We start from the raw sequence: 15,714 nt of genomic DNA, 5'->3' as shown, positions 1-15,714 counted from the left end.
CTCATCAGATCATTCACTGTCTGCCGTCATCTACATCATCCTCTGTTTTATGATTATCCTATTAATTGAGTAAATAGTGGAGTTTTTTTTTCTTTTTCCTAATGCAGCAGATGGTTGTGGAGTGCATAGCAGATGGCAACAGGAAAAACACTGACCACTATACCAGTATAGATTCTACATGATTTTAATCCCTTTATTTTGTCCATGACAGAGTCGGTCACAGCATGTAAAATATGAAAAATAATTATTATCGGGGACAGGTTTAATAGCTATATTATATACAAAATTCTAATTCATAAAAGAGTAACAGACTTTTTATTAATCCATAGACTGTGACTGTAAATACAATAACATGTCAACAAAAGCAAAATATTAAAATAGCTGAGATTGTAATTATACAAAAAAGTCATTAAATCAAAGTATTTATGAAAGTTTAGATCCTGATAGTAAGGATTTTCAATATAATTGCACTATTTATTGTGAATATTTGTATCATACTGTAGACCTGCACTGAAACACGAACTGACAAATATAATTTGACATTTCTAAAGTCATAATATATTGATATATAGCTTTTTTACCTTCATAAACAAGCATCTCTTTTATGAGTTAAGGCATTTGGACATTATCAGAAAATTGTTGACATGATATTCAAATTGTTTTTCTACATCAAAAACTAAATCTGTACAAAAAGTCTCATGTATACCTGTCCATCATCTACAAACCTGTGGTGTATCCTTGTTTTGTCTGCCCAGCACACAGAGCCATCTCCTGTGGTTAAAGACGCCCAGTTGGAGTGAGGGGGCCCAGCAGTAACTCTTAAGATGTGTCATTGGATTAGCATGAGAGCATCTGCCTTTAGCCTTCAGCAGTCGCCTACAGACACCTTGAGAGCTGCATCTCATGAACAGGACTCTCAACGGAGCCGTCTTCATGGTGCGGTTTCATGACCACCTCCTTTAGGATGAAGAATGTAAAGATATTACATTTGCCACTGGTTTTTGTGTTTGTGCATGCCTGCTTTGGTAAGTTGCACTTCTTGATTCTCTGCTTACGGCTGACGTGTTGCTATAATCCGATTGTGGATGTTGTTTAGATGCATTTGACAGACTTTGGCTGATGATTTTCTCAGTTTCTGATTAAATTCTATTCTGTTTTTCAGTCAATTCATATCAAGTCTAACCTGGTTAGTTTCTCTTAGGTCCATCTGAGTTTCTACTCAGTGTGACTATCATAGTGGTTGGTTTATTTGATTTATGACTTGAAAGTTTAAAAGTAATATAGTTTTAAATAACAGTATTCAGATATCTGTGATATCATAAATAAAAAAGAGCAGTCTTTCTACCACCAGAAATCTCAGGTCTATGTATAGAACAGGTATCTTAAGAGGTTGACGTAACTCACTTGTAATCCCAGGTTACAGAGAAAGCAGGGGGCGTAAGCGCTGTAGAGACAACTTGGTTTATGTTACGTATTTAAAGGAAGACTATGTAACTTTAATAAGAATAAATACTAAAACATAGCATAACTATGGCAAAAGAAGAAAGAAGTCATATAAGGAACTAAACAGCAATATCTATCTTAAGTTTGCTAACAAACATTAGCCATCATAAGCTGCTCCTCATACCAGACCAAGTAGGCTAATACTGTTGCAGCAAAAGCCTTTAGTGTACCTAATTAAGAATTAAGAAGTCAACTTCCAATTGTGTAAAAGAAGTATTGTGTTGTTTCCTTCTTTTAGAGTTACATAGTCTTACTTAATGCTGAATTATGTAAAACTTTCAAGCATTCACTGGTGGTTTTATGTCTCTGTCCGCAGCACAAGCAGACTTTGCACCCTATTTCTACGACAATGGACCCTACAGCCAGAACGGGAACCTGGCACTGTTCAGCCTCTCAGAGGACACGGCTGTCGGTGAGATCGACCTCTGACATGCAGGATGTTTAGTGCGGAAAGCTAATAGGCTGGTGGAGCAACCAATCAACAAAATGGCATGTTTTTGTTGCCAATATCTGAGAGTCCAGGATGTTAAATAGACTTTGATAGATGAACAGATGCTGTGTGGCATCATGTACATACGCACACTAACATGCTCATCTGCTGCTGCCACCTGTTGATGTGAGGGACAGTTTGCTGGCTGTGAATATGGTGCAGCTGTCCCTCTACACCTTCTATCAGTCAATATACTTACTATACAGCTGACGACTGTCTCAGCCTTGTTTGCTCCACGATAGTGTTAACCAAACAATGGGTTGACAACCCTCCTTGATTGGTCATCAGAAGCTGCTTAATTTTGCCTCTGGAACTAGTCTTAAATGTCAAATTCAGAAAAGGAATATACAAACAAATTTGTTGTCTGAAAGATAGATTTACATCCTTCCAGATACGTCTGAATCAGTCAACAGTTGAGGCTAATTTCACTCAATTATGACATCTTGTTTTAGGTACACAGATCTATTGTCTCAATGGCACAGACCCCGAAGGCCATGAGGTGAGGTACGGCCTCTCCTTTGATCCAGGGTCCAAAGAATACTTCAGGGTTGACCCTGTTTCTGGAAACATCACATTGGTGGAACAGCTGGACAGAGAGGTAAATCTGCACATCTGCCCCAGAGGACAATATGTTAGAAAAATGATCAATTTTGGTTGTCTTCATGATAATGTTTTTTTCATCTCCGCTCAGAAACAAGACTCTATTGACGTTCTTGTCAGCATCACAGATGGGAAAAGCAAGGTATCATCATTTAGTTCAATTAGCGATTGTGCCATTTAATGTCATCCCTTATAACGAACAAAAGTAAAATAAACTGCAGCATATATTCATGTGATTTTTCTTTTCTTCTTCTTCTTCTTCTTCTTCTTCTTCTTCTTCTTCTTCTTCTTCTTCTTCTTCATTTTAGGTTGTGGAAAGAGTCACAATATTTGTAATGGATGCAAATGATGAAAAACCTGAATTCCAAAACATGCCAGGAATCATTGATGTACTGGAAGTAAGTTAAATCATGAGCGTATTCTTTACGAAGCTTTTAATTTTGAATCAAAATATAAGTGTCCAACTCTTTACATCAAATAAAAAAGACAGTATATTACTGTGAATGTAAATATGTAGGGGAGACTGGGGATGGTAGTAACACTTTTGTCTGAATATGGTACCCATATTTGTCTTGGACATCGACTATACAATCACAGATTAAGTGACTGTGTGGACTGTCATATAATGGCTCAGTTGCTGTTACAGCTGTGGCAAATGTGGATCGTTGCCCCTGGGGTGCAGGGTTTGTGGGGCCAGAATTGACAAAATACACTCTTGGCCCACACTTCTTTTGGCCTTGAGTTTGCATTGTTTCATGCACACAGTGTAGAAATTCTGATCATTTTAAATAATCGTTATTTTTTCAGCCCTACATGTTGTGACCTGTGTTATTTTCTGTGTTGTACATTTTAGACAACTGCATCTGGTAGCAGCATCTTCAAGGCTGAGGCTGTGGACAGAGACACGGGCTCAGGTGGCTCAGTCACCTACTACCTGCAGGTATCACTCACCGCTCCTTCACATCCCACACATTCAGACCTCTGCAATAAATGAATACAGCATATAAATAAGAAACAATCACAGACAAACTCTCCTATAAGAAACTCTTGCTGAAACTGGCGAGTTCTAATGTTAATCTGTATTTGACATAAATAATGTATAGATGTACTGATAACGAGGTTAACATCAGTTAAAGTCTCTAATGCTCATGTGTGTATTTGTGCCTGAATATGGTGGTTGTATTTATGAGAATGGGGATTAAATCACAATTACATTTGTGTCAGGTACTGGAGGCTTAGAGGGCTGCTTTGGCCAGGGGTGGTGGGGAATGTTAGTTTGCACTTTGGACTATTAGGACCGAAGAACAGCTGGCCTGGAGTGACAGTGACGAGTGAGGCAGTGCACATCTGGTCTGGACCAGCAGCTTTCACCTGCCTGCCCTGTCCTGGAGCATATGGGCTCTTTACATCCAGATGGACAAAGAGATAGAGTCTATATAAGATGTGGCCTAATTCAAGTGGCCACTGAGTGTTTTTATACAGCCATCTGACCATTTTTCATGGTATCTCACGTGAGTAGTGGAAAATGGGGTTTAGAGGTTTCAGTGACAGGCTTTTACTAAATGTGACCTTATACAAATCTCTGTGTGCTTTTAAAATCTCGCTTTTGTCCTGTTTTCTGTTTCAGAATCCTCAATCCACTTTGTTTGCCATCGACAGACACAGTGGTGTCCTTCGCATCAAATCGGGAGAAATGCTGGACTATGAGAAAACAAAGACACACTTTGTCACTGTCATTGCAAAGGTAACTGGTGCATCAAAACTCATTCATGTTTCTGTCATGCAATAATTCACTATTAGTTTCAATTCTAATGGTCAAAAACTCCAATGCTGGTGTTGGCGTTGCTGGAGAAGAGAAAGACCTTTTGCTAACCTACGCAAATGTAAACAATGCAGTTTTAAAAATTACTGAAGAAATCAGCTTTGCAAATGTTTTATAGGAAAGGAAATATATTCAGCATGTTTGGTAGGCCTCAAAATACACACACACACTTCATTTGGGTAAGAAGCACTGAATATAAACATTAATTTGTTTGTTTGCACAGCCTTCACAGGGCACCTTTACAGTAAGTACTTCATCAAAACAAAAGAAATTCCTTATATGACAGTGATCCTTGCTTTACTGTAAAAGGTGAGGTGAGGTACTGCATATGGTGGGAAACTAAGATGTTTGTTGTTTAGTCTTCACAGGAAGTAAAATTCTCCTGATCTACTTAAAAATTTCATTTAAACTCAAATATGTATAAATAAAACTTTATAAACATTAGAAAACAAAACTATACAGAAAAAACATTAAACAAGTGTAAAATATCCTGTTTATGTTATGTTTTGTCTTTTTTGAAATGTGCTGTAGATTTATGTAAACTGTATGTTATTTTTGTTCCAGGATGGTGGAGGTAATTTTAATGGCAAGGAGCAGTTTATGTCATCATCTGCTACTCTGACGATCAACGTGATCGACGCACAGGACACTCCACCATCTTTTATCGGGACGCCATATTTTGGCTATGTTTATGAAGTGTCAGTGCCGGTGAGTATGAAAGCATCCTTCAGTGACATTCTGGCTTGACTATAAACATGATCTGAGTTTGTGTGGCAGCTATTATACCACTGTCTGAGTGAATATTTAATTGTAAAGGGTGTAATTCCTGATAATGGGCACTTACAGTGTAGTTCCACTGAAACTCTTTGTTCACTGTTTTAATTTGATGGGCTAGAATGAGTGACCACAGCGACAAGGATGTGGTCAAAGCCTCAGTTTACAAGTTACAGTAACACTTTAAAAAGCTTCCATATAATTACAACAACAGAGAAGAGAAACAGACGAAGTTGTTAACAGCGGGAGAAGATCACATTGTGGCAGCTGTAACATACCAGCTGAGAAAAGTACACTGCCTCTTTGAACTTACTGATAATTGTTATCACATGGTTGATCATCTCACATCCCAATCGCCATTCAGCTCGCTGCTTCAGGCTGCAGCCAGCGTGAAATGAATATCAAGATTTTCACAAACAAATGATAGTTTGTAAAAATCTTGATATTCATTTGGATCGCTGGCTAATGTTGTGAAACATACTGTCAAATTATATTTGCTGTTTGTTGACTGCACATAGTGTCATTGAACAACATTTCTATTGCATAAGACCTGTATGGGATCATAATGATTGTTGTAGGTATTAGTCTAATCCTCTGACGTCAGTTTATGAAAAACTTAGGATTTTGATTGCAAAACAGATGAAAGTATAAATTAAACATCTTTATATATTTTTTTAGCAAGTGACCATGATATAAGCAGGATAATGCCTTTTAAGGTGTCCATTTTCAGGAATTAATGGAGGACATGGAGACCAGAAGCTCTGTGGCTGTGGACGTTTCTGGCCTCCAAATCATCCATTAATTCCTGATACATCTAAGGGCATGATCCCTTGCTTCATTGTACAGAGTTCTTATAATTTATTTATGTTTCTTTTCTAATAATTTATGATGGCACATTGATTTTTACAGCATAGGAAGGCATAGTAACTGAACATAGTGAATGTAATTTATTTCTAATTCTAATAAGAACCATCAAAAGATCCCAAAACTAGAGGCTGCATTATCTCATATCACACACCTTTAATTGCTGGCATTTATAGTGATGTCCATACTGCCTTCCTCACAGCTTTTCTCACAGCAGGTGAGAGCCACATTATCTCTTCAGCCACAAAATGTCATTGCAGTATCACATTGCAAGAGAGATTACACATTCTGACTTTCATCTGAAAGGGAATAATTAGCACGCTGACATTTTCATGTGTCTTTGATGACTCAGTGGAGATCAGTATGTTTTGACCAGCTGTGCAGGGAGCGTGATTCAATTAAAATCCCTACTTCATTTTTGTATAAGGTGCAAAATCTCAATCTGTATCATCAGTTCTTTTTTGATAATGTGATGCAACAAAATACTGAGTTGGATCATGTCACTGTTAAAAAGGTCTCTAAATATGCCATGTATCAATTACTAGAGAAGTATGACGACTTATCTCCCACAGCTAATTATCAATCCTGTTTGATTTAATAACAAAAACTTTCTGATTGTCTTTACTCACAGGGATCTGAAATATTCACCGTTGTAGCCAAAGATGGTGATGTAGGAAGTCCAAATCCAATCCGATATTCCTTTGACGATGGTAAGCACCTAAATCAAAGAAGAGTAGACTGATTTTTGAAATAAAACAAAAGTGTTCTGAGTCTGTTGTCTCACCAGGTGACGATGGTGTTTTTCACATCAATAAAACAAGAGGCTGTATCACCCTGCTGACTCTCCCCATGTATCTGAAGAGAGAAATCTTTAACATTAAAGTCAAGGTAAGTTACTGTAACTCATTCTACTGCAGGCTGGAATATAACTAGGGCTGCTGCAGAGGACTCGCCAGCTGAGCTACCAGTGCACAGCCATTCTGTTTCTTAATAAGGGCCAGACTGTTTTGCTGTTGTTTTACCAATGTGTAAGAGAAACCTAGCAGCAGAACTTACAGCATGTGTGTATTTACTGGGTCTAAACTGATATTTGCAAAGTACAACTGATCTTGTGAAAGATATAATGTCCCACAGGCTCATCTAATGACTGAATGTGACAAATGTGTGCCACCCTGCATCATTTTTTTATCCCCTGTGTCCAGGCATCAGAAGTAAGTCCAGAGGGCAGACCCATGGACTACTCTGTGACCACGGTGGTGATCCGCGTGGTGGACCTGAACAATAATCCACCTACGTTCTACGGAGAAAATGGCCCACAGAACATGTTTGAGTTGACCATGTATGAGCATCCACCAGAGGGAGAGATACTCCGAGGGCTCAAAATCACTGTCAACGACTCTGATCAGGTGGGGACACCATTATTGTCAAAAAGAAAAAAAAAGATCACAGTTGCTATATTTAGTGATGTTTTACTGAGCAGGTGTCATCTTTTGGCACTGACACAGCATTATTGCATTGAAAGCCGCCTCAGTTAGCCAGGAGAGAGGAACAGTGATGGCCGTTATGTAATGTCATTCGTCATTTTATGACAAATTACTTTGTTATCTAACAAGAAACTGCTTTAATCAGCAGTCATTGTTCCACAACATTGTGTCTGGTGTCTGCCTGTCTCTCCATGAAATGTCTCTAAGCCTGCTATTATCACAGACAATCCCTTTAAAATTGCAAAAAAAAATGAAAGTAAGCCAATACAAATTAAAAGGTACTCCCTGACTACGCCATTTGTTGGCTTATGCAAGTCTCTGTGTGTTTCCCGCTCCTTGTATGAGCCTCGTGCAAATGACTGATGTTCACCAAATGTATTCTCTGATAATACTGTTACAACATCAGGACATGTTCTCTCTGTCCACTGATATTATGTTTCACCAAGAATATTACTGCTGCTACTGATATCCTATTGATTTCTCATACATTACAGTAATAATGAAAGGATACAAAGCTTTTATATTGATTGAATGGGCTATATACTACATGGATTATGTTATATGTCTGTTTGTAACAAATGCAGATTACTATAAATAGGTCCATGCAAGCATAACGTAACAACTGTTATGTTTCACTAATGAGACGCTCTGAATAATGTGATGGTGTTTGTTGTGCTCTTGCAGGGTGCAAATGCTAAATTCAATCTGAGACTGATTGGACCGGGACGGATGCTGCGGGTCGTCCCTCAGACCGTTCTCAATGAGGCCCAAGTCACAATTTTAGTAGAAGACTCTGCTGCCATGGACTATGAGACACACCAATTCCTCACGTACAAGGTTAACTCGCTACACCCTTTTCACCACAGCAGATAAAATGGCATTAAACAAGTAATAGTTTGTATCAAATTAGACAAAAGACATTGCACAGTGTATTGTTTCCCACTGTCACCCATAGACTAAATGTTCCTCTGCCTTTATAATTTTGGCCTTTACTTGGTAGGTCTGGTTCACACATTGTTTTTAAATGGGGAAGAAACAGATATATTATTTCACTTTAGTTTGCAGTACATTTCTGTTGTAATGTGTCCCTAATTAACCTTTAAGAAAGTGTAATAATAGTCTAATAAAGGATCTAATACGGTCTATTAAAGAACATTTTATTTCTATTTTTTTGTCGAATTTGATACAAAGTATGGCTTGTTATGTCTTACGAGTGAACAGTAAAATAAAGTGTGACTAATTTCTTTTCCTTGCATCTATTGCATATTGCTCTTTTTCACTGATTTATTTCCAATCTCTCTCCTCTTTAGCTGCTTGCAGTTGAGATTGACACGCCAGAGAGATTCAGCGCCACAGCAGACATCGTCATTCATCTCTTGGACACTAACGACAATGCTCCCAAATTCTCCTCAGATTACTACATCGCCAGAATTCCAGAAAACTCACCCGGTGGCTCCAATGTGGTGTCCGTCACGGTAAGAGAGTCTTCATCCCGTCTAAAAATACATGCCACCGCCGATGTACGTCACATTGAGCTAAAGAGGAATTCTGATTTGAACAAAATGCCCAAGAAGGCCATTACTGTAATTCCTTAAATGTAGACTTTTTGGGCGGAGGGGGCTGGGATAATATGTGAAAACATGTAGATAAAAGCTAGGCGAGGTAAGCTGCCAGATGGCTATCACTTTCATTTTGTTGTGTAACACCAAATTCCCAGATTTTTTCCCCCCTAATGCTTAGAAGCACATGCAACTGCAGCACAAAAATATGTGCAGAAATAACATGAAGATAGATAGATAGATAGATAGATAGATAGATAGATAGATAGATAGATAGATAGATAGATAGATAGATAGATAGATAGATAGATAGATAGATAGATAGCAGTTTTTTTGGATTATCTCATCCTTCGCCCTTGTCAGTTCATATCAGCCCTGCAGAGGCTCAGAGCAACAGGGAGGCTCGCTAATAAATCCTGCCCTTGCGTGAACACCACAGAGGCTCATTTCCTTGATCCCAGGCAATTTCAATCAGATAAAAGAACAGCCAACAAGTGACCTTGGACACACGGAGACAGCGAACAGGCATCCCTGCAGCGGCAGACAGACAGATTAGCTGACGCCCATGATGATGATGATGTTCCTATGACATCAAAAATCATTCTTTTTATAGCTGACCTCTGTAACATCATGTTCCAGTCCAGCACAGATTCATTCAGTTTACTGAGTCCAATGAGACAGACAGTTCTACTTATCTCATTCGCTTTGAAGAGATACAAACAAGTCTAACATCAATATTATGAGGTTTATCAGAGGTATGACGTAGAAAGCAAAGAGAAGCCTGACTTGGACCTGAAATAATTCCAGGAAATGGGGGATATGCCTTAGCTTACTGAGCCACATATTGCACTAAATCACAAAAGAAGTGGAGATTACCCCAAGAATCTCATGAAAGTTGTGTTGAACTGACCTAATTTATGTGAGTGCAACAACCAAACTCATAATGTATTTTTTTTTTCTGTTTATTTACAGGCAACAGACCCAGACTCTGGACCTTGGGGTGATGTGAAGTACTCTATCTACGGATCAGGGGCTGACTTGTGAGTATAAAAAAGTAACTTAAATACTCAATATGTATATTCTGCAAGAAAAAAAAAAAAAGAAAAAGAAATCTATAATAGCTGCATCTCCAATGTCTATTCATTGGTTCCTGTGTAGTGAAACATGGGAGGAGAAAATCAGGTGGTGACGTTCCAGCAAATGAGAATGAAAACATGAAAAAACCCCACAAATGCTTATATAACAGAAATAGTTTAATTAAATGACAAATATTGGATCTGAGCCTGAATGTGGTTTTTTATATGTAGACTACAGCACTACTCTGTGAAAACCACCTACAGCAGAAGCACATCTGCCTGAAAGCTGTACAGAAATATGACAGCAGACTTGTTTTTCATTTGAACTTGGTTCTGTTTATTGCACCTAAGCACTGTAGTCCCTCAAAGGATTTGCTAGTATTTTCTCTGAACTCGATTTTTATTAGATTTCCAGTCTAACCTCTGAGAAAAAAAATCACTGTTCCCCATCAGTGATTATAACACAGAGTCCTGCCTGAGATAGAGTCCTAAAGATCACCTACATTTTGTACAAATTTAGTGCCTCACACATCACAAAAAACTGTTTTTTTTAAATCACATCTCTATCAGCATGCCCTAGTGGACCAAAAGAAAAACATCTAGAACAGTAAAGCAAAAGAAAACACGAACTTGTGATGTGCAGCAGCAAAGTAAACAGACAGATGTATGTCAGTGAGGACGTGTTGAATCTGTTCCCAATAAACCACTTGCTTTGTACGATTAAATGTAGGTAGAAGCTATTTTTGGACCTCTCAGTACAGATTTTGAGCTCTGTGGTGATGAATTAGAGGAGATATATGATGTCACATGACAATCCTGGATTTCCAAAATAAGCAGAGGAGAGAGATTTAGAACACTTTTATCTTAGTGCAGACTTTACTTTTTGGTCAAAGCCATTTGGAAACTGTGTCAAACTTTTTTTTAACGATATCTTATAGCAGCCTTTTTTTTCCCTGGAGCCCACCCCAGCCTGCACACACACCAAAAGAATAAGTGATTTGCGCTCACAGAGGTGTGGATGACTAAGGAACCGGCTGAGGACAAAATAAAATGCATCATTTTAAATACTTTTGTATACAGAAGTTTGTATAAATTATAATTTTAGCTGACATGTCCAAATCTAATTTCGACAACCTCAGAGCAGGCAAAGCCTTGCAGACCCCCCTGTGACTGTTGCAACCCCCCTGAGAAGGTCCTGGACCCCAGCTTGGGAACCAATGTCTTACAGAATACTTGAGTGTACACAGTATCGTGCCGTCCTGAACTTTGCCTCTTCACACTCTGTCTTTGTAAATCCTTTAATGGGATTGGAGGAGAAAATAGACTGTTCTTTGCTTCTGAAAACCTTGCACTGTGACAAATCCACTGTGGGTAACTAAACAAGTCAGTCAGTGAAACAATCTATTTCTACTCTCGCTCTGTATGTTAACAGTTCTGTCTGAAGTGGGACAGTGAATTACACAACTTGGAAAGCTAACTTTCCATGCATAATTGTACATCATATATTTTGACGCCTTAGATTTAAAAGTCCAATATGTAAGATTTACAGGGATTTATTGGCAGAAATGGAATATAATATTATGTGCACCTGTGAGTTTCAAGGCCACCATAGGTTCTCTTCCACACTTGGAAGGGGAGAGTGAGATGATATTTTTGCAATCTGCCAGCTCACCCCTAGATGTCACTCGTCCTTTAAGTTAGGGTTCTCATCAGTGACCTAAATAATTGACAAATAATTTGACAAAATCTAACCTTCCCTCCACAAACGTGGTCTTGAGCAAAACACTCACATCAGAAAATAGATACAAATTCACAACACTGTGTGGGGAAAAAAACATGGCTTTGTATTGCATTCATATGGTAAATCTAAATTAAATTTTCTAAATCACATCACCATTTACAGGTTCCTGATTCAGCCTGTATCTGGGATCATCTACACGCAGCCGTGGGCGAGCCTGGATGCAGAGGTGAGGTCCAAATATAACTTCTATGTGAAGGCGGAGGATGCAGAGGGAAAATACAGCCTGGCTGAGGTCTTTGTGACTGTGTTGGACCTGAATGACCACCCGCCCGCATTCAATGACAACTTCCTCGAGACCACTATGGTGATTGGAGCACCAGTGAAAATTGAGGTATTTGATATGATTTACTATGTCAGAAAAAGTGAATAATGCCCATTACTTTTTAAATTAAATGCATCTCCATCTCCACAGGCTGTAGATGATGATGCAGAAGTACCCAACAATGTTATCGAGTATGCAATCATGAAAGCTGAGCCGGACAACAACATCTTCGACATTAACGCTGAGACAGGGGAGATCATGCTCAAGTCCTACATAAAGTCCATGGCCATCATTCAGAACATCACCAAGCAGAAAGACTGCACCTGGTCACTGGTGGTGCAGGCCAGAGACCAAGGACAGCCGTCCTTCAGCACCACCGCAGTCATCAAGATTGACATCACTGAAGCTGTAAGTGGCAACACAGTAGATGAGTAGCAATGAGTCAACACGCCAACTGTATCATCCCACAGAAGGAAGCTTACATCTGCTCGTCATTGTGAGCATTACAGCAGGAGGATAAAACAGACAGAATCTTACAAAAATGCATGCGATATAGTTTTATATTAGCTGGCACACTTATTTAAAAACTCACGTGACAGAAGGTCAAACGAATGAAGGTTCAGTTCAGTGCAACAGCATGGTAGGCTGTAAACTTTACAAATTAAGTCTCTAAATCACCACAAACGACAAAACTAACTGTGAAGCAAAGAAAAGTGATAGAAACAAAGTGCAGGTGTTGTGCTCTTACCCACTGCAGCCACTCCAGCCCACTGCAGAGCTGCAGGCAGGTGAAAGATGCCAACGAGAAAGACGCTCCATGGTGTGCTCGGATTTTAAATCCATACTACGTGCAGGAGGATGCACACTTTTAATTTCTCTGACTGTGTGGAAATCTAGATGGATAAATAGCACTACAGTTAAGAAGGGAAATGGGTGTTTTTGCAAAATAATAAGCCATTAGTTGTTTACATAGTTATCAATTCAAATTCTGTAGTCCTAAAAAAAATTCTGATTCTCACACAAATGCAATTGTCATGTTTTCAGATCAAATCCAGGTTTGTCTCGTACTTCTTGGGCCTAAGGAAACGTCCGGGGGCTGTGTTTGGGATTTGTTTGACCCTTGTCACCTTCGCCATTTCACTGACAGTCTTCATTTCAACTCTTATATACTGGAACTCTGTGAAAAAGTCCCGCATTCAATCTCAGGGCAAGATCAGAAAGATTATACGGAGGCCCGTGTCATAAATGAAGCTTGCCTTGAGATCAACAGCACAGCAGAACTGTTGTTTGTACTCTGTGATACCAAGAATCTCTGACAATTTTCAAAGAATTTTGTGGCAGAACAAGGCTGTGTCTGTAAAAGAGTACAGGAGCACAACACAGACTGACATTTTCCCATGGTATTTTTCCAACTTTCTTTTAGTACTCACACATCACCACAACCAAAATAAACAAATTCACTCTCATTTTCACATGAATTCACTCTCAGATGCTGGATGGTCTCAGTTATGGGTTTCCCAATCAACCTCTCTGATCTTGTCTTGACAAAATATGAAACAGACTAACAATGAATTTAAAAGTAAAATAATATTTTTTAGTTTTAATTTTCCAAACATCCACCAGGAAACAGAAACATATCTAGTTTTTATACAAACTGTATTATGACAGTAGATTTGCAGTAATTTTACAGAGTTTTGTATTTTGCACTTCACATGATGCTTTGGGCCAAATGATGAATACATGCAGTACCACAGTAACAATACATACACAGGAGGATTTAGACATTAATCTTTGTCTGACAGAATATGACTTCAGTCCCATAGAAGTGAACTCTCCCTGTGCTCTTTTACAGACCCAACTCAATGGGGGGCCTTTGGGATCATTTTTGATGCAGAGTAGAAACAAGCCTTTGCAAATCCTAGGCATTCTTGCTGGTGTCATTAGTCTCATGGTCATAGTCACGGTCATCATCTCCACTGCAACATTCATGCGCAACAAAAAGTCCAACCGGATCCTGCCAAACCGCAAAGTAAGAAGGAGACGGAAACAGCAGGCCTGGAACTTCAAAAACCCCTTCAAGAAATCAGAATCTCCCGGAGAGAAATTCAGAGTAGAGGAGGAGGAGCGGGAGCCGGAGGTCGTCGTGGAGAATGTCAACTATAACAACAACGTCAGCAATGTTGTGAGACACTGGCCCCCGCCTCCCCCACCTTGTGCCCCGTCTCCTCCCCCTCCACCTCTCCCCTTCGTGCCAGGAGAGAGGCAGTGGACGGTACCCACCATCTCAGCTACAGTGGCAGCCAAACCTAAAAAGAAGCCAGCGATGACCAGACAGGACACTGTGAACAAAGCACTGGTTTCAGAGCTCAAGATGAAACTGGAGCAGAAGAGGATGAAACATCACTAGTCCTTGATGAAACAATCTCACCTCAAGGTCCATTTAGCAGCATGAGCCGGAGCTTTCACGCAACAGAATAAGATTATTATTATTCACAGAATAAATTCACATGTTTTATGTCACAGTAGGGGTGCACAGAGACATATCTGTATCTGTTCAACCAACAAAATAATCTATCTCTCTATCTGTATTTGGATAGAGGATCAGAAGTGGGAGTGGTTTAGACCAGAAGTCACATAAAACAGGGCAAGTATTTCCTTTTCCAATCTAATGGTCAGTGGCAATGTAATTGTCGTGCCTTCAAACCTCCAAGTTTAACATTGGCATATAATTAATAATGAAAGTTATTTTCACATTCTGTACTTTTCATCTCTTTCTCTTTGTTTATTTTTTATTACTATTATTAAACTAAGTCTTGTGAACTGGGGGACATTAGCCAAAAATAACTGAAGAAAATGTTCAATAAATTGAATGATTCTGTTAACGGTAAACATATTTAAAATATCCTTTGGTTGAAGGGAATAATCTTAAATTGTAAATGATGCTTGATTCTTATTTTTGATGTGTTAATCTTACTGCAGATCACAGTACTAGAATATCAGACATATATTAAAATTGTAACACATTCTAATAATATTATACTTCTGTAAATATGTACTGAGAAAAAAGTAAAAATTATCACTCTTAATGTTACTGTGTTGCAGTTTGAGAACTATTTTTTCTCAAAAATGTCAAAATGGCCAGTATACCTGATGAAGGTCTTCCAGACCAAACCGTCAGATATGTGGGAGTCTTTCTAGTTTTCTTCGAGAACTATTTTTTAATTGAGCAACCTCAGGTAGAACAATTATATCTGAAGAAGATGTAGATCATGTGATATGACCAAAAGCTCCAGAAAAGCCACTAAATGGACCTTGATTTGACCTTGTTTTGTTGACTGATGTTTCCCAGGTCAAGAATGGACTTTGGAAGTCCCTCATTGTTAGTGCGTGTGTGTGTGTGTGTGTGTGTGTGTGTGTGTGTGTGTGTGTGTGTGTGTGTGTGTGTGTGTGTGTGTGTGCATGTGTGTGTTTTCAGAGAG

General features: G+C 38.9%; 1 protein-coding gene across 2 annotated transcripts; it reads left to right on the top strand.

The window, feature by feature from the left end:
* Window positions 1-745: 745 nt before the first annotated feature.
* cdhr1a (cadherin-related family member 1a) lies at window positions 746-15,226 on the top strand. 2 transcript variants are annotated; one of them, XM_084736393.1, is made up of 17 exons: window positions 746-1,025; window positions 1,820-1,915; window positions 2,446-2,591; window positions 2,685-2,735; window positions 2,902-2,991; window positions 3,447-3,533; window positions 4,221-4,337; window positions 4,980-5,123; window positions 6,685-6,763; window positions 6,841-6,941; window positions 7,256-7,459; window positions 8,222-8,374; window positions 8,848-9,012; window positions 10,069-10,136; window positions 12,076-12,304; window positions 12,386-12,643; window positions 13,280-13,698. In XM_084736393.1, the coding sequence occupies exons 1-17, from the start codon at window positions 947-949 to the stop codon at window positions 13,478-13,480; spliced, it is 2,268 nt and encodes a 755-aa protein (XP_084592519.1). In that variant the 5' UTR covers window positions 746-946; the 3' UTR covers window positions 13,481-13,698. The 2 variants fall into 2 exon arrangements, with proteins under 2 accessions (XP_084592519.1, XP_084592518.1); XM_084736392.1 differs by lacking the exon at window positions 13,280-13,698 and adding an exon at window positions 14,088-15,226 and having other exon boundaries at window positions 748-1,025.
* Window positions 15,227-15,714: the final 488 nt, after the last annotated feature.

The sequence above is a fragment of the Lutjanus erythropterus genome, chromosome 14 (assembly GCF_056507025.1).
Source record: "Lutjanus erythropterus isolate fLutEry1 chromosome 14, fLutEry1.hap2, whole genome shotgun sequence".
NCBI lineage: Eukaryota > Metazoa > Chordata > Actinopteri > Lutjaniformes > Lutjanidae > Lutjanus > Lutjanus erythropterus.
This window is presented reverse-complemented; position numbering and strand designations above follow the sequence as displayed.